Source organism: Hipposideros armiger, unplaced genomic scaffold, assembly GCF_001890085.2.
Source record: "Hipposideros armiger isolate ML-2016 unplaced genomic scaffold, ASM189008v1 scaffold_270, whole genome shotgun sequence".
Taxonomy (NCBI): Eukaryota; Metazoa; Chordata; class Mammalia; order Chiroptera; family Hipposideridae; genus Hipposideros; species Hipposideros armiger.
In genome coordinates this window covers 784,326-804,805 of record NW_017731620.1, presented here as the reverse complement: position 1 = coordinate 804,805, position 20,480 = coordinate 784,326, and the positions used below count along the sequence as shown (strand labels likewise).

The window sequence follows — 20,480 nt, the reverse complement described above, 5'->3', positions numbered from 1 at the left end:
TGGCCAGCAAATGACTGCCTCACCCGGGAAGAGCGCAATGATAATACCAACATGGGCCAGTGAAGCGACATCCTCCACAACTAGACTGAAGAACAAAACGACAGCAACTTGCCTGTTCCCCTTCCCCCAATTCCCCAGCGCTGTTCCCATCCCCCCAATCCCCCAATAAAAATCTTTAAAAAAAAATAAAAAATAAAAAACACTTTTTGTTCCATCTTTACAGTGCTCAGTATAGAGAGTTATCACCATACCTGAGATCTGTGGATATGACAATTCCTAAAGTATGCTAACTACAGTATCCATTCTGTAAAAAATAAACAACTTTTGAAAGGGAAAAGAAGATGAATTTTAAATTAATAGTTTTATAAACTCTAGCAATAATGTATTTCTTAGACCATGAATTCCTGAGCCTTCACTTAATATTTTTCAGAAAGAAAAATGAAAATAATAGTGGAAAGGAACAAACATATTCAAAGGCATTATTCTTGTTGCTTTACATGTTCAGCTTATTTAATCCTTCTAACAGCCTGGTATGAAAGAAGTTATTATTTGTTTTAAAGATGAAGAGCATAAAGTTCATAGAGCTGAAGTGACTGGTTCACACAACCAGTAAGTATTTGAACCCATAACTATCAGACGCTAACACCCAAGATTCTGTCCATTTTTTAAGTTACATCCAAGGCAAACTAAAACTGAACAACTAAATTCTAGTGGATAGAGCACTGCAGTTGAAGTCAGAAATTTTGCTCTGAATTGATTTTACTACTTATCAGTACTTGAACAAATTATTTGTTCTGTCTCTCAGGTTGAATACTGGCCACTGTAGCTTGCCTATCTAGAATCCACTCACTCCTTACTATTTTCTCCATCCTAACAGAACTCATTTTTCTCTGTATCCATACCTCCCTCACATGGACATGTGCTTCAAGGAAAGCTGACCTCATCCACAGCCTCCAGGGGTGAAACTAAATTAGTCTAGGTCATGCATTATGGGGGTGGGGTGATCAACTTATTCTTTTTATGTATAAAGCATACAGTGCATAAGGTAATGTATACAGCATTAAAATTTCATGGGGGAAGGGTATTTAGAAAGAAAATGTCTAAAAAGACTCCTCAGATGAACAATAATGAACACTATATAAGAATAAACTAAAAATGGATTAAAGATTTAAATGTAAGACCCAAAACTGTAAAACTCCTACAAGAAAACACAGGCAGTAAACTCTGATATTTTTTTATTTTAGTAATATTTCTTCTAATATATTTTCTCAGGCAAGGGAAATGAAAGAAAAAATAAACAAATGGAACTACATCAAACTAAAAAGTTTTTGCACAGGCAAGGAAACCATCAACAAAACAAAAAGACAACCTTCTGAATGGAAGAAGATATCCACCAATGATATATCCAATAAGGGGTTAATATCTGAAATTTACAGAGAACTCATACAACTCAACATAAAAAAACAAACAAACAAACAACCCAATTAAAAAATGGGCAGAGGACCTAAATAGACATTTCTCCAAAGAGGACATACAGATGGCCAACAGACATATGAAAAGACGCTCAACATCACTAATCATCAGGGAAATGCAAATAAAAAACCATAAGGCGATTTCACCTCTCACCTCTCAGAATGGCCATCATCAATAAATCAACAAACAAATGTTGGTGATTAGGTGAAGAAAAGGAAACCCCCCTACAGCATAGGTGGGAGTGCAAATTGGTGCAGCCACTATGGAATATCATATGGAGGTTCCACAATAAACTAAAAATAGAACTACCTTAAGACCCAGCAATTCCACTACTGGGTTTTATCTGACGATATCCAAAACTAGTTCAAAAATATATGAGGTATGGTAAAAAAAATACCATGGTGAATGTTTAATTTAAAAAACTTTATTACAGTAAAAGGCACATTGCCATTAATGCCCCTCAAAATACTGCCCCTTGCTTTGAACACACTTACCCCATCGTTCTTGCCACTTTCTGAAGCAATTCTGGAAGTCCTCTTTTGTAAGTGTCTTTAGTTGCATTGTCATGGCTGCTCAATGTCCTGAATTGATACAAAACGTTTACCTTTCATGGGCATTTTGACTTTGGGGAAGAGCCAGAAGTCACGTGGTGCCAGATCTGGTGAATAAGGTGGATGAGGACAACCAGTAATGTTTTTATTTGACAGTAACTGCCATACCAGAAGCGATGTGTGACACGGAGCCTTTCTGTTATGATAACAAAATATGGTGAATGCTCCTGCTGAGTGCCATTAAACGGAAAGGCAGAGATCTTTAATACAGGAAGCGGCGCATCGAACCTTAGTAACAGTGTGTGACAAGTTTCAACTCGTTCAGTGCAGTCAGTTGGGTATGAGCTACAGTTGAGAAAAGGTATGTTTTAAAGTGTGCCATAAATCATCCTCCATCACGACAGTGCTCTGTGTCACACATCGCTTCTGGTATATGGCAAAACCTGTCCAATAAAAACATTACGGTGTGTCATCCACCTTATTCACTGGATCTGGCACCGTGCAAGTTCTGGCTCTTCCCCAAAGTCAAAATGACTCAGGACATTGACGCAGCCACGGCAGCACAACGAAAGACACTCACAAAAGAGGACTTGAACTGCTTGAGAAAGTGGCAAGAATAATGGGCTAAGTGTGTTCAAAGTGAGAGGGAATATTTTGAGGGGGCTTAATGGCAATGTGTCTTTTACTGTAATGAATTTTTTATTTAAATATTCACTGTATTGCTTGATCACACCTCGTATATACACCCTTAGGTTCATTGCAGCGTTATTTATACTAGCCAAGATATGAAAGCAATCTAAGTGCCCATCAATACACAACTGGATAAAAAAGAGGTGGTACATATATACAATGGAGTATTAGTCATAAAAAAGAATGAAATCTTACCATTTGCAATAACATGGATGGACCTAGAGGGTATTATTCTAAATGAAGTAAGTCAGACAGGGAGAGACAAATACCATCTGATCTCACTTATATGTGGAATCTAAAGAACAAAATAAATGAACAAAACAGAAACAGACTCATAGATACAGAGAACAAACAGACGGTTGCCAGAGGGGTTGGGAGGGGAGGGGGGGATGGAAGGGCAGGGTGAAAAAGGTGAAGGGATTAAGAAGTACAAATTGGTAGTTACAAAATAGTCATGAGGATATTAAGTACAGCATAAGTATTATAGTCAATAATATTGTAATAACTATGTACAGAGGATGCCAAAAAAATGTATACACATTTTAAGAAAGGAATAAACTGTATTAAAATTGTAATACTCAATATATACCGATAGCAAAAGATGAGTACAAGTCACGTTGGACTTCTGCAATTACAAGAGGTGCTCAAAGTGGTTACCATCAGCATTCAGACACTTCTGATTACAGTGAACTACTGCTTGAGCAACGTTGACCAAAGTGTCCACATTTGTATACATTTTTTTGACATCCCTGGTATAGTGCCAGGCGGGTACTAGACTAATGGAGGGATCACTTCATAGATTATATAAATGTCTAACCACTATGTTGTACACCTGAAACTAATATAAAATAATTTGAATGTCAGCTATAATTGAAAAAAAAAATGAAAAAAAGTTTGAAGAAAACTAGCCTAAGCCAAATAGAGTCTAAGCATCTGATTACCACAGTGATTTAATTTGGGTCTAATTTAATTTAATTTAATGTGAGGCCCATACTATTTGAGAACAGTTATGGGAAGCCAGGCAACTGCTCCTCCTGAATGGCATTCAGAGGATGAAACCTGTCACAACCAGCAGCTATCCTATGACTAAGAGGAGAGCCAGTTTTAGGGTGAGGTTGGCACTTTAGATGGCAAAGTAGAGATGGACGAAAACCTGCGTACTGCATGATATTTTCTCAATTAACTGGCTCAAGGAACCTTGAAATCTAGCTTACACCTCTGGATTTCTGCTATTGTTCTGTACCTTTTTTTTTTTTAATTTTAACCACTTTAAATTGGGTTTCCGTTACTCGAAGCCCAAAGTCCCCTTTCCTAATTGCTACAATGAAAAGGTCACAGGATTCGTGGGAATATTAAGATAATGTAAGTGAACGCATCCAGTACATTTGCTAACCAGATGTCATTCTTAATAAATGTTTGATAAGAAATTTGAAGCCATGTAAAGAACAGTAACAGGCTGCTTTTGGGGGGCCATGATCTATGAATCACTACATTTATTAATTTTAGAAAAATTAATAGTCTTCATATTCAGGAATGTTCATTTTATAAAACAGATTTTTTTCGGGGAAGAGTAGAAGTAGAAGAGTAAAAATAATTTGGCTCCTTCAGGCTATCTGGTGCTGGTAATCCACATTTTTTTTTTTTTGGCATCTTCTCTATTTCTGAAATAGTCTCACACCTGTTTTCTCAATGTATAGTCTGCAGACCACCTACATGAAAATCGCATGAAGGGCTTGTTAAGAGCACAAATTTATCTCTACACTCAAATTAATGAGTCAGGTTATATGTGGATGGATGGGTCTAGGAATCTACCTTTTTAATAAGCTTTCTACATGTACATTATACTTACTAAAATTAACTTAATATTTATATCATTCTGTAATAAATTTATAATTTCTATGTGCTTTTCATATAATATTTCTGTGGTGATTCAAAAACAGACTAGCAGCTCAGTTGTGCTATATTTTGATTACTTATTTACATATTTGTGAGGATTTTTTAAGTTTGGGGAAATAGTTTTGTTCATTTGTTTTGTTTTGTTTTTTAGCTTTATTGAGGTATAACTGACAAAGTTGTAAGATATTTAAAATGTACATCTTGATTTGATATATCTATACAGTGTGAACGGATTCCTTCCATCTAGTTAATTAATATGTCCATCACCCCCTACCCCACCCCCACACCCAGTGAAAACATTTAAGTTCTACTCTGTTAGCGAATTTCAATTATAAAATATAGTGTGAACTATAGTCACCATGTTATACATTTTAGATCCTCAGGTTATATTTATCTTATAGCTATGCCCTTTTCAGTATTTTAAATATTTCTTCACTTAGGTATAGGAAACAAGGATTTTCCCACCTATTTCCCTATGATTCACCTTGGGAAAAACTTTTATTGACTTACATGAAAATTTAAGTTTCTAAAGATTATATCAGATCCCTTATCTTCCTGCTTCCAAGAAAATAGGCCTATCTTCCAACTCCTTGGATTTGTATATTATCAGTGAAAAACATTTTACTTCTGCAAAGGGGGTAGGGATTATAGTAAAACCCTTACTTTAGTATATAAATACATTTTTATAATTTTTCCTTCCTCTTTCCTTAATCATAAAGAAATTAAGCAAAAAGAATTTGTAGAATCTTAAAGACAACTATTTGGTTGTCAGAAAAGTCACGATGCATTTTAGCAACAAAAACCAGAAAAATACGTCATGAGTTTTTCGACAACCCAGTAGCCTAAGGTTTGGCTTGATCTTCAAGATAATAAATTATACAATCTCTTCCTCTTACGTTGATACACATTCCTATTAGAACATTCCAGTCTATTGTTCTTCCTGTCAGTTTTGAAAATGAAGTGGAAAAAAAGTGATGTGCTGCCGGAGTTCCCTAAAAAGCTCAACAGGAACCTCTCCCTTTATGTAGAGGCAGTACCAATAGTTTCGCAGGCCCTATTTATTGAGCCCTTAATATGTGCCAGGTACTACTGAGCTCTTTATATTTGTTAATTTATTTAGTTTGACAACAACATAAGATGAGCACTATTAATGTCTCCATTGTAAATATAGGAAAACTGAGGCACAGAAATTAATAATTTGCCCAAGGTCCCAAAGATACTAAATGGTGACAAGAAGTAAACTCAGCTTTATTCATTAAGAGATGTAGCCCAGCTTTTGATATAAACTGCTAAGGTTTCTGTAAAATACTGCCCTTTTCACATGCTCCCTACTTCCCTTAGTATTACTGCCAGCCCATACTAACTTCCTCTTTTACTTGTCTCCTTCCCTGAATGGTCAGCTCTTTGAGGGCATTATGTAGCCACAGTAACCAGCAAAGCACCTGACACAGGGTAGGCTTTCAATATTTATGGAATGAATGAGCAGTATGTCACACAGCTAATATAGGGCTGAGCTGAAGTTGAGCCCACACAACTCCATAGCTTGGCTTTCAGTCTGCAGCTGGACAGATATGGGTGTGGAATCCAACTATTCTGCTTAATAGTTGTGTGACAGGCAAGTTATTAATTTTCCTAAAGCTCATCTTTTTACTTATAAAGTTGGGAGAATTAAAAGAATCAATGTATAAAGTGCTTAGCACAGTGGCACATAAGACTCAATAAATGGCAATTATGATTATTGTTATTGGCTGATATATACCACCTTCTTCTTGGTGAGGAAAAATTATCTTACAACTAAAAAGGGTAAATTTGTCCTTTCTAATTTCTGGGTAACTATGATTAATAGGTTCTCACTAGTACCACTTATTATAGCTTTCAAATATAATGCCTTCTACAGTTGGAAAAAACCTCCCTACCCCAACTCTTCTTTTTTTTAGCATTCACTGCCACATCTCTTAACTATTTATACTCTTAAAGATTTTATTATCCGGGCTGGCCGAGTGGCGCGTTGGTTAAGAGCTGGCTTGGGATGCCAGAAGGCCCTGGTTCGGATCCCACATATGAGGGCCAGTGACACTGCCCTCTACAGCTAAGATGCTGAACAACAGCTCAACCTAGATCTGGGCTGCAGTGAGTCGCTGGTGACAGCGATGGCGTAGGCTGCAGCCCCTGCTGCAGTGGGTTGCCATGGGCTACCGTGTGTAGCCAGCAGCCAGCATTGAGCGGCCTTCCAGGCAACTGATCTGCCTCGCCCAGAAAGAGTGCAATGATGGTGCCAACATGGGCCAGTGAAGCAACGTCCTCTACAACTAGACTGAAAAACAAAAAGGACAGCAACTTGTCTGTTCCCCCTCCCCCAATTCCCCAATAAAAAATCTAAAAAAAAAAAAAAAGATTTTATTATCAAGCACCTACTAAATGCCCAGCACTTCTGCAGTATGTTTCTGCCACCTCAGTTTTAAGTAGAACCATACTCTCAAGTCTACTTTTCTTGGTGGGCTCTCTCCCTTAACGGGTTTTTATACTCCCATTTTTCAATTATCTCTTCTATTCAACTGATCACCAAGTCTACATTCCCAGTTTTAATATCTCCTTTCATCCAACTCCTCATTTCCTAAAAATTACCTCCGATTCAACAAGCTTAAAACTGAATTCATCTTCTTTTCCAAAAAGCAGCTGCACCTCAGGACATCCCATGTGTCAGTGTCATCATCTGTTTTCCAATTATCCAGACCCAAAACATCAACAGTTTTAACTCCTCTCTTGTGCTCCCCGAAACCAAGAAGCCAAATCCTACCTTTTTTGTTTGTTTTCTGCAATAGCAACTAACTATTCATTCTTAACATTCTCAGTGCCCACTCCCAACTCCAGATCCATATCACTTCACACCTTGAATTCAGCCTGAACTTTTCATGCACTACCCTTGGATCTATACCATTCTTCCTCCGATCCATCCCGCCCTTCATATTCAGAATAGAATTCCTAAAACACTTTCCTTACATTACTCCCCACACCGATATCCTTTATTGAGGCCCGATTCCTCCATAATATTGACTCAGCTTACATCCTGCATGTCTCCCTTAGGAACCACCATCTCTAGCCACATGATTTCTCCTAACCTTCTCGGACTTGCCTTTATTCAAGATGGACCCCTTCTTGCTTGTTACTTCCCTCTTGTTCTCCATCAATTCAAATCCCTCCTTCATCTATGATGCGCAAATCAATTCCAACTTTCTCCATACACTCTTCACTGACCATTCAGTTGGAAATGATCAATTAGACTTATCCACAATATTAGTTGTATTAATTATTTCAATTTTATTTATCATTTACTGTGTATTCTTACCGTCTCAGTTATGCAAATTTTGTCTTTCAAATAAATGGTGAACACTCTGAGAGCCAAATTAATTTCTTATGTTCTATATCTTTTTACCTACAAATGTTATTTAATATTAAGAGCTCAATAAATACTTAATTTGTTTCTAAATTTTTTTTCATTGTATTTGATTTAATTATACATATGCTTATTATTTTCCATTAATTAATGTACAAATGCATATAATTTCAGTATAACAATTTTAATGAGTAACTGTCAATTATTGAATTTTATATGTCTCCTTTCCTGTCTTATACTTCTAAAATACACAAAAACAAATCATGGACTGAAATTCTTTTTTCTTTTACAATAAGTAGCATTAAAACTCAAGGTCATTAGTTCCTTCCAAGATGGAAAACAAAAAAACAAAGAACACTTGAAGTAAGACTCGCAACATCTCTGCCAACATCCAGCGTGCTGTTAAAACCACTTGAGAGCTCAGTTTTGGGTAAAGATGAGAAGACTAAATTTATCAATTCCTGACATTTCTTTTGCTCTACACTGTCTTTAAACATACAGAGCCAAGGCAAAGAAGAGAATGAAGATGAGTAGATAACTCTTAGGATAAGTTAGAGTTTCATCTGTTGGCACTCTTTTATTTCACTAAAAAAAATACAAATAGCCAATTTTTCACTTAAGTACAATCACAAACACAAGGCTCACTGAATGAATGTGTACAAGCAGACATGCTTATTGGTAGCTACCATCAGCTTTCATGCAAAAGCAAAACAATAGAAACGCATGAAAATTAGTGGGTATGTATGTGCAAATCACATTGAGTGCTTTATGAATCATCCACAAATGCTTGGAAGTGAGTGTTAAGTGCCATTATGAAGCCACATGACAAGATATTTTTTTTCCTACCAGTTTTCTCATTTCCGACTTGAATCGGTTTGGCTGGCTCTGTTAGGCCTTGGAAATGGTGTCAATACAGTTCTGAGACTGCTGCTAAGGAGCACAAAACAGTACAGGTCCTGTGTAAACATGGCTTTTAGCTTTCTTTTCCATTGACAAGTGGATGTTTTGGCTCTATTCTATTTCTTTTTTAAGATTACATTTCCAGAGCCTGATAATATTAACCTGCACTTATACTCAATAGGACAACCAGTCAAAAAACATAAGAATTCAAACTATATTTTTGGTTTACACTTGCCAGAAAGTTAGTATGCTTAAGCTCACAAACTGTATGTTTCTGAGATATAACATTAATGTAATTCTGAACCTAAACCAATGTAATTCCCAACAAAAATTTCTTCCTAAACTTAATTTCCTAAACTTAATTTCTTCCTTAAACTTAAAAAAAGTTTTTAATAGTTTTTGATTACCTTGAAGCTGGAAATAGAAGTATTTTTGTTTGCACTTTTAAGAGTCTGATTGACCCATTTAATAATAATTTCATCATTTACTTTTTCGCCTTGTCCAAGGTCTGATAACACATTCAATGTGTACCTGTAACAGAAAAAAAATGCATATTTAAGACTGAAAGGGAGAAATTTGCTCTCACATCATTTATATAAATATTTAGATAAGTATTTAAGAAATATTTCAGTTCTAATACATATTTCTAATTTTAGTCTGGTATTTGTACTTAATTACATTCCAAAGTTACAAAGCTCAGTAATCAGAAACAAAAACTATATGGTATTAAAAAATTAAAACTCCTTACAAAGCAGTTTTTAAGGGACATTAATAAAAGTAATTGTTTCTAGAGACTGACCCACTTTTGAAATATGTAATATTATAATTTACAAAGAATATATTATCAACAGTAAATCATTTAAAAATTAATATTTTGCATTGTATATTTCTTCTGTTTGTTATTTAAAAAGAGCTCAAATTTTAGTTCACATGATTTGTGAAGGAAACTGACAGTGTTGCTATAAATGTGTCAGCCTTTACCTTCTCATCAGCTGCCACACCAATGCCAGAGTAAGCGTTGAATTCCCTTCATTTAGGTCCTGCCCAGCAATGCCAACCAAGGAAAATTTGGCGTCATTCTTTCCCAGTTCTACTGCATAGTTACAGTTTTCAATCTACAAATAATAAGTCAAAGTGTTGGTATAGGAACACATTTAAAAAAATATATCTCTTGAATAGTTATCTTGAAAAGATAACTATGATGACACCTTAAATTTATGACAGAATTTCATTTCATAATAACTCAGTGATATTACTGAAATAATTATCCCAATTTTATAGTTGAAGATATCGAAAGCACTGAGCAGTTAACCTAGATAAATAACTGGCTAGAAAGTCTTAAGATCCTTTCTTACCCTAAAAGTCTTGACTATCCAAGATTACACAGCTTCTATTAGTGGCAAATCTGTAACTAAAACTCAAGGTTTCCTGCATTCTATTAATAGAGGTAATAAATATTGTTTTGTCTGAACTTAAAATTAAGGAATGGAGAAGAAATTATTTCATTAACAGTTTAATTTCATCTCCAATATTTTAAATTTACATCTTCCTCATCCTCCGAAATTCTGCTTTTAGCCCACTTTCTTCAACAAAGTCTGAACCCTAACTATACCAGCTGATAATGATCTATCCTTGTTTCAGCTCCCAATAATGCTTACTTTGTAATGCGTATGCACCACCTTCTACTTATACTTAACATTTTATGTACTTTCTTTTGCCAACCACAGCATAAGCTCCTCTTAAAGCACAAAAACTATACCATGTACAAATCTGTATCATACCCCACCCAGCTCAGGACCCAGCACAGTGCCCTGACAAACCAACACCGAGTAAATCGCTTACCTACATATGTATACAAGTATATAAATTTTTATGTATTTGAGTCTTTTCTCCACCCAAATTGCAAGCTCTCCTAATCTTATAATATCCCCAGCAGTAAAAAGTACTAACTACTAAACATTTAGTTAAGACAAATAGTGTAACTGGCTTCTCCTGATTTTCTTTCTCAGGTTAACTAAGGCCTCATTACAAAACAATTCCACCTAAGATGCTCTCGAGAAACACCTCCCCACAGAAGGCTCTCTAGCACAGGCACTCTTCTGCCCTGAGTGGTGGGAAGCCTCGCTTTTGTACCACCTCAGCTCTCAGCATCCAGCGTCTCATCCAGCTGACTCACTAACCTAACGCTGCACTTGGGATTTCCTCAGGAAGACCTTGACTCGGGTCCCTGAGCAGCTGTAAGAGGGGCTGGAGCCACTGGGGTGGCTATGCCCACAACAAAAATGCGCTCATACTGGATTCGTGGGGCTGAAGCAACCTGTAGTTTTAACTCAGAATCTGTGAAAACCAAGCCCCAAACCAACCTTGCTAGTTCTCACTCAGTGGGAAACTGACATCAGGCTCAGCTCCTTGGCCATTTGGCCTGATTCTATGTGTATTCTTTAAAAAAGAGAATCCAGGGCCAGCTGAGTGGTGCGTTGGTTAAGAGTTGGCTTGGGACACCAGCTCTGAGCAGCACGGCCCCGGTTTGGATCCCCTATGAGGGCCAGTGACGCTGCGCCCTCTACAGCTAAGATGGTGAACAACAGCTCGCTCGACCTGGAGCTGGGCTGCCGTGAGTCGCCAGCGATGGGGTAAGCTGCAGTGGGCTGCTATAAGCTACCGTGAGTGGCTAGCAGCCAGCATGAGCTGCCAAGAGCTGCCGTGAGCGGCCGTCCAGTGGCCACCAACCAATCTGCCTCACCCGGTTAAAGCACAATGATAACACCAACATGGGCCAGTGAAGCAACGTCCTCCACAACTAGACTGAAGAACAAAAGGACAGCAACTTGTCTGTTCCTCTTCCTCAATTCCCCAACGCTGTTCCCCTTCCCCAATTCCCCAATAAAATCTTTAAAAAAAATAAAAATAAAAAAGAGAATACAAATTCCTAAAGGTCAGTTTGTACAAATAAAAATGCAAGAAGATCTTTTGAACCGGCTGTAACATATACCTGGTACCCTTAATAAGTTAAATAAAATCTTTGATATGTATTCATTTATTTAAAATACAAAGAAATAATATTTCAATATTCTTTCTTTTTCCTAGTAGTCATACTACATTATAAATTTAGTCTGCCTAACAGAAAAATATATACTATAGAAATGTACAGAATTGAAAAAATGGAATAGATTCCCAACTTATGGGAAACAGCATCAGAGCTCTGATTATGTAACAGTGTGAACAGGAGAGATAAAAACCAGCATATTCTCCAATGACACCCATTTTATTGGGAGAATTTTTAAGCAAATTGTAATATCACTTATGTATAAAATGTGTTTCAATGAAAGGCCATATGTCTTCTAGTTGATTTGACCAAAATTCCTGAGAGGAATCATAGTGAAAGGAGCTCAGAGTGACTAGCCAGAGACCTAAGATGTGGATATGACCAACAATGAAAGGGAAACTGGAAATGGATGCTAGCATAAGGGAAAAGATGTGTTCTATTTTTTGGTACCATTTGATTCCAAATTTGGAAAAACACTTCTAAGATTTGGAAAGGCACTGAACTAAAGAAAAAATAAGAAATTAGGTTCCTATAGGAAAGCCATGTGTATGGCAGTACTTAACACTCTAAAAATGAATCTGCTCCCTGAGGATGCGAGTATAGAACGTTAAGAGCCTAAGTATAGAAAGAACTGAGCCTTGGAAATTCCTAGAATTGGGGGGCTAAAAGATGAAGGCCTTGTGAAAGGTAAGAATGAACACAAAGAAAGCAAGGAAAAATCGAAGAGCACAGTCTCACTGAATTAATGGAAGAAACGACTGCCAAGCACTTCAAATGCTTTGGACAAATGTGAAGCTTAGATCATTTGGAAAATGAGAAAAATTACATAATGGTACACAGGTTTCAAGTGAAAAGAAACACTGGAGAAATACTGAAATGACTGTGTTAATTGGTGCAGCTTTATGGATTTTACAAATGAGCAAAGTGATGTCTGCCGATGAAGGCCCAAAGTCCATCAAATATGCCCCTGTGATACTGTGTCGTGAAAGTGCTGCTTCTTTGTTTTCTAAACATTTGAATTTATTTCAGGCTTTATGTTTCATCCGATAAACAGCTAGTATTTCTTAAAAGGAAGCACTCTATGTATGATTCATTTGTGACATCTTATAATTAACATTAAAAAATTCCAGGAACAATGACCAGCTCAATTTCTGTTTTCCTGTTACATTTTGCATCTGAAATTTTTATTTAACAAACTTATGTGAAATTAGTTAACAAAACTTTCTGAATTCTACTTCCATGGTTAGAATTGTAGGCAAATCAAATAAAATTTAAAATGTAAGCAAGTCCAAACACTAGAAATACTGAAAACTATGAAGATACACCTCTTATAATAACACTACCTAAGTAATTTTAATATTATGATTTATTTCCTTTTTGTCTTTCTTTTAAAAAATAGTTTTTTAAGTTATAAAGTCTATAAATACCCATTATATTCATTCTAGAGATCTGAAGAACAGAAGTCACTTTTAAATGCATGCTTCTGTGTGTATTTTAAAACAATTAGAGTCATATGTATATGAGTGCATGCCATTTTGTATCCTGCTCATTTCCATGTCACTGCTAATAAAACACTAAAAATGCTATTTTTTAATGGTACATTATTCTTATGGGTATATCCTAATTTATTAACCTGTTACGAAACAACTAAATTGTTTTCTTTTTTTTTCCTCTGTAAACATTGCTATGATGACTATTTTGGCACACAACTTCTTGTTTGACTTTCTGGTTATTTCATCACGATAGATAATAAGTGAAATTATTAAGTTAAAAAACTTTTTTTAAGATTATTAATATGTATTACCAAACAGAATCTAGAAAGGTTATGCAAATGAACACTTCCTCTAACATTGGATGCAATGCAATCCAATTGTTTTTTTACTTTAAATTGCATTTCTTTATTGTGTGTGAAAAAAAATTCATTATGTATATGTATTTCTTTCTCTGTGGATTGTTCACTCATATTGTTTGTTTACTGTCCCATTTTGCTATTACAATTTTAGTAACAGCAACCAAGTTTTAGAAATTGATTCGTATGAAGTATTCATATGTTAAGGACATTAACCACTTGTCATATTTGTTGCAAATATGTTTCCAAGTTTATTGTTTTTATCGTTTGCCTTTTAATTTTGCTTATGGTGTTTATTTTTGCATACAAAAGTTTTAAATTTTTATAGTAATCTACTATATCAATTTTTTTCTTTATAATTTCTTTATCATTCTATTAGTAAATAATCTTCACCTTTTTGAAGTGTTATTTATTACGTTTAACCCTTTAAGTCTTTACCTTTAATCCATCTGAAATTTATTTTGGTGGATGATATAGGGTGAAGATCACTTTTTTCCTTAACAAAATGGTTAACCAGTTGTTTTGGCATCATTTTTTGGATGATTCTTACTTTCCCTACTAAAATTAGCAAGCACCTTGTCATATATTAAGTTCTATTTAGGATAGGTTTCTAGGCTATTCTATTCCATCCTATTCCTTTATATGTATTAAACTACTTCATTACTTTAGCTTTATAATCATTTTAAAATATTTTGTAACAACTCCTCCCTTCAATATTCTTTAAAAATCTTAATGATTTAGGCCTGTTTCTTCTTCAAATGGAACTTTAGAATCACTTTATAAATCCCATCCTCCAACATACACATAGATATGCCCATATACACACAAAAGGAAACTTAGAATTCTAACTGGAATTATTTTCCCCCCAAAAGTTAATTTGCAAACATTTAATATATTTATAATATTTAGTCTTCTTATCCAGGAATATGGTTATATTTCCATTTATTCAACTAGAGAAAGTTTTTAAATCATGAGAATGCAGGTCAATTTCATAATAGCCCTATTGATAAGTTGTAGCAATTTGAGTCCATTAATTTATATTATATATTTGGATTATTCACATCATTTTAAATGAAAGGATAAAGTTAACTGAAAGTATAAACATTTAAAAGTCTTAAAAGCAAATGAGCCTGATACAGAAGATAAAAAGGAAAAACAAAAAGAGAACCAAAGCTGAATATTAAAGCTCAACAGAACAAATATGAACACCAAGGACACCATAGATCCCCCATCTGAGGAAGAAGACTGGAGACACTTACTTTTCTTTACCCTTCATCCACCAGATATTTTCTCACCAACTGTCATCAAGTCACTGCCCTGCTCAAAAATGTTTAATGGCTTCCCATTGCTTGCAGTTTAAAACCCAAACACTTTTTATTATTAATTTTTATTAAATGTATTGGAGTGGTATTTGGTTAGTAAAGTTAAATAGGTTTCAAGTGTACAATTCCGTGATACATCATCTATATATCACATTGTGTGCTCACCACCCAGTCAGTTCTCCTTCCATCACCATATATTGGGTTGTGGGAAAAGTCATGATACATTTTTGCAACGAAAAACATAAAAAAAATACATCATGACTTTTCCAACAACCCAATATTTGATCCCTTTTACCCTCATCTACCTCTCCCCTCCCCCCTTACCCTCTGGTGACCACTAAACTATTGTCTGTGTCTATGAGTTTTTATTTCTTTGTCTGGTTCGTTTGTTGCTTTCAGTTTTATATTGCACATATGAGTGAAGTCACATAGTTCTCAACCTTTTCTGATTTATTTCACTTAGCATGATAATCTCAAGATCCGTCCATGTCATAAATAGCACTATTTCATCTTTCCTTGTGGCCGAGTAGTATTCCATTGTATATATATATATACCACCTCTTCTTTACCCAGTAATGCTGCAGTGAACCATTATTAATAACCACCGCAGCATTATTCATGGTGCCCAAGCAACAACCAACGGAAACAACCAACGCATCCTTGGATGTTTAAGGCTCCCAGTATCTGGCTCCAATCCAAATTCTGTGTTCACATCCACTTCTTACCTATCCAAATCCTTCACCACACACATTCTCCCCATTCCCAGAAACACTTTTGTACTTTTCCATCTCTATCCTTTTTTCCTAATCCTCAGCCCTTCTCCAGTCTCCTTCAGACAAAATTCTATCCATTTCTGAAAGACTAACTCAAAAACCACCTCCTGCATGAACTCCCTCACACATGCAGCCTGTGGCTTTCTCTTTCTTAAAAGTCATAGTATTCATGTTAGTGTACACTGTGCCCTATTGTAGTTGTCTGTACACGTCTTGTCTCCCTAACCTCCTCAGGGCTTCCCAAGGACCAGTTCCAGGCCTTGTACTATTGTGCTTCTTGCACTGCACTGTACCAGTAGTAGGTAATCAATAATATCTGTTAAAAATATTAATGAATAACCAGTAAATATTTGGCAAGTCCTGATTATAAAATAGTAATGCATTAATGATGCATCTCAAAGAATGTTAAGTACAACAACTTGCTAATGACCAAAGCAGTTATATAAAGTGTCTGACTGGGGAAACTGCCTTCACCTTTCCAAACATTTCTTACAGCACACTTGTAAACAGGCTATTAAGCTTAAGACATTTTGGGTTGAATGAGAACCGTGGGAACAGAGCCCATTTTACTAAGCTTTCTAACTCTAAACCCTCTGCTTTATATCAGGAAAGTAACACATCCAAGGTCATTATTTCATTCACCTTCTTCATGTTCCCTCCAAGAGCAGGGTAAGGAGGTTTGTTGACGTGGCTCCAGTTGACTGGCACACGGATCATTTCATAGAGCTGGAAGATCACCAAAGCATCTGCAAGATCACTGAAACAGGAGGAAGAGAAGATGAAGGAGGAGGAAATGCTGGTACGACCTAATTTTATTAAGCACACTGGAGATGAACTTATGTCTTTAAAAATACAACAGGTCATTTAATGACAGGATATATAATTTGAGCCAGAACTTCTAATCTAGGAATCTCTTCAAAATTTTTCATAAATGTTCACAAAGATATATGAACAAAAACATTCACTGTCACAGTATTTATGAATTTGGAAACAACTTAAATACCATGCAGTAGGAGGCTGCTGAATAAACTGTCCATATCACGGACTCCTCGGGCAGCATAAGACATAACAAGGCAGATCTCTGTGTACTGACATGAGAAGCTTTACGAGACATACTATGTTTAAAAATGCCACTGGCAGGCTGGCTGTGTGGCGCGTTGGTTAAGAGTTGGCTTGGGAGTGCCGGCTCTGAGCAGCAGGGCCGTGGTTCGGATCCCATGTGAGGGCCAGTGACGCTGCACCCTCTACAGCTAAGATGGTGAACAACAGCTCAACCTGGAGCTAGGCTGCCATGAGTCGCTGGTGACGGCGTAGGCTGCAACGGGGCTGCAGTGGGCTGCCACGAGCTACCATGAGCGGCCAGCAGCCGGCATGAGTCACGGTGAGTGGCTGTCCAGTGGCCGGTGATAGATTGCCTCACCCGGGAAGAGCACAATGATAATACCAACATGGGCCAGTGAAGCGACATCCTCCACAACTAGACTGAAGAACAAAACAACAGCAACTTCTCTGTTCCCCTTCCCTCATTCCCCAACGCTGTTCCCCTCCCCCAATTCCCCAATAAAATCTTTAAAAAAATTAAAATGCCACTGGCATGATACTATATACAGTTTATTAAATTTACTTTCAAAATTAAGAATATTTAAATACCTGTACATGCTATGGTCTGGTAACAGTGATTATCTTTGGGAAGGAAAAAAAGTGAATATAGGAAAGGTAAGGGACAATTTGCATGTTTTATTTTATTCCACAGTTATTTCTTGAAATGTGAACAGTAAGAATGGCGTCCAGGTATGGCTTATGTATTATGATTTTTAAAAATTTTTTAAAGTCCTCATAAAAATCACAATAGCTACTCAGTAGGCAGCTGTTTGTGTTAGATAATGAGGCTTAATAGGAGGGAATTTATGAGCAAATAGAATTTATTACAGCAAGAACAGTACTACTTGGGATTCAGAAAAGCATGTTCTTCTCAAGCTCAAAGTGTATTGCTGAGTCTGTTTTCAATTCTGTAGACTAAGGACACAAAGAAAAAGCAACTGATTTTAAACATGCTAGCTCTGTGAGGTATTATGTGGCTTTTTTCTCTCAATAGCTTATGTTTACCTAAGATTCATATTAAAATTCCTTTGCATCTCTGAGCACACACCATATGGCAATGAAGGGGGCTGGAACTGGCTGTGCTGAACTATGGAGGAAGCAAGTCTATTATCAAAGTACTTAAGAGCTGACCAGGTAATCTGTAAGCACATGAAGACTTGTGTATTAAAAAAAATCACTGAAGTATTTGAATAGCTTCTGGAAATCTCATCTATTTCATGAATTTTTCTTTTTACTTTAAATTAATTCATTCTTATTTCTATGTAGTATAGTATTATCATTCATATTTTGCAAGTAGGGAAACTGAGGCTCAGAGAGTTAAAATGATTTCCAGAGAATTCAAGATGCATTCCAGAACAACTTGTCATAGAAAAATCCTAGGACTAATAGTTCTTAAAATACATTTAATAACTTATTTAGAGGAAAGAACTTTCAGTTAAGGGCCAGCCGAGTGACTCAGTTGGTTAACAGTGCGAGCTCTGAGCAACAGGGTCAACGGTTTAATTCCCACATGGGCCAGTGAGCTAAGCCTGAGCTGAGCTGCCAACAGGTGGCAGGATGGCTCAGCTGGTGAGAGCAAGTGCTCCTAACAACAAGGTTGCCTGTTTGAGATGGTGGGCTATGCCCACTTGACTTGCAACTAAGACTGAACTCAGCACTTTGAGCTGAGCTGCCCTGAGCTGCTGATGGGAGGCCAGATGAAGACTGGACTTGGAGCTGAGCTTGCTGCGCCTTCACAACTAAGATTAAAGGACAACAACTTGGCTATTCCCCTTCCCCAATTCCCTAACACCACTCTCGTTCTCCAATTCCCCAATAAAATCTTTTAAAAAAAGGAACTTTCAGTTAAAACTGATCTACATTATTCTAATGCTTTGGTTTGGTTTGCATTTGGTATACTGTAGATGGGGAGCTAAAACCATTTAGTGGGTTTAGGAATATGATCCAGACACAAACGCATGGTTTTGGTGCCAACTAAACCTCTGGCTACTGTTTTTCTACAGCCGATGGTTCTCTTCTGTAAGGTTATGTGACTTTCAAGAATTTTCTAAATTCCCTTTCTCAAGACAAGTTCCATATGCCTAGAAAGCCTGTGCTAGCATTTCAGGATCTATATTACTACAAATAACCTTTAACTAAAAAGTTTGGTCAATTCTCTTTGCCAACAATAGAGAACTCTAGTGTTCTTGACATTTATGAAGAAGTTACCATGAGTTTCAACAAATCTTAATCCCCTAGTTTTAAATCTTAATCCCCTAGTTTTTTTAATTAAAAAAGAAAAAATGTCCATTATAAATGTCCACAAAAAATATTTAAATTACTAAGGAATTGACAAAAAATATTTAAATTACTAAGATTAAAAATAAGTCTCTTCGCTGCCCTCCACTGCTACTACCCACATTGTATCAGTTTGGTATTCATCCCTCCAGATTTTTAAAAAATTCATATATGGATATGTATACATTCAATTTTAAAATAAAGATGGGATCATACTAGACCTACTATTCTTTTCTTTCAATTATATTTTATAGACATTCTTTCAAATTTGTCCATAAAGATCTAATCCCTCCTCACCTCCGGGATCTGAGTCCTTCCCTGCCCTGTATAATAGTGGGAGTGCCAGTCTAAATGACATGTATCTCTTATATTTAGCTGGAATTTACACACCCTTAAGAGTTTATCAAATATGAGTCTATCACAGCAAAGCCAGTTACCATAAAAAGGCAATACTGGTTTTAGATTTTAAAGAATATTTTTAATATACACCAAGCTGAAATTACACCATCATAAATGCTCACTTAGCCAGTGAACTTGCTCTTTTGTGGCATTAATCTTCAGTTCATATTTAAATAATAATGTAGTTAATGCTCACTAAGGAATTTCCTTGAGTGTGCAAATTATTAATAGGTTTAGCTAATTGAGGTTTTTTTCCTAAAAAAATATACAATTAGCTCAAGTTTAGTTCTTGTGTATTTTTGAAGGCAGGGTAGATCCAATAATAAAGAGAGAAGAAAGGTTTCCTTTTCAGCTACACCTAGAAAGACACGTTGTTATTAGCACCACCAGAGAATACAGGAAATGATTCAGGAAAATATTTTCTTAGTCCTACCAATGTTAATAATGTGTTATCATTTTTGTTTTGTTTTGTTTTTTAAGATTTTTTTTTTATTGGGAAATTGAGGGGATGGGAACAGTGCTGGGGAATTGGGGGAAGGGGAACAGACAAGTTGCTGTCATTTTGTTCTTCAGTCTAGTTGTGGAGGACGTTGCTTCACTGGCCCAAGTTGGCACCATCATTGCGCTCTTCTCGGGCGAGGCAAATCAGTCGCCGGCTTCTGGACGGCCGCTCACTGTGGCTGCTGGCCGCTCACGCTGGCTGCTGGCTATATACAGTAGCCCATGGCAACCCAATGCCACAGGGGCTGCAGCCTATGCTGTCGCCGGCAACTCAAGGCAGCCCAGCTCCAGGTTGAGCTGTTGTTCAG

The 20,480-nt window shown here is 36.4% G+C and overlaps 1 protein-coding gene across 5 annotated transcripts in view; it reads right to left on the bottom strand.

The window, feature by feature from the left end:
- Positions 1-20,480, bottom strand: part of PLS1 (plastin 1) — a 103,534-nt gene that overhangs the window by 1,314 nt on the left and 81,740 nt on the right. For 4 of the 5 annotated variants that reach the window (XM_019656946.1, XM_019656950.1, XM_019656949.1 and 1 more), the window contains exons 12-14: positions 16,537-16,651; positions 9,886-10,019; positions 9,312-9,435 (exon numbers count right to left, since the gene is read on the bottom strand). In XM_019656946.1, the coding sequence (XP_019512491.1) occupies positions 9,312-9,435; positions 9,886-10,019; positions 16,537-16,651 (373 nt within the window). Of the gene's footprint in view, positions 1-8,850; positions 8,935-9,311; positions 9,436-9,885; positions 10,020-16,536; positions 16,652-20,480 lie in introns of all 5 variants that reach the window. The other variant, XM_019656951.1, reaches the window with a different exon arrangement.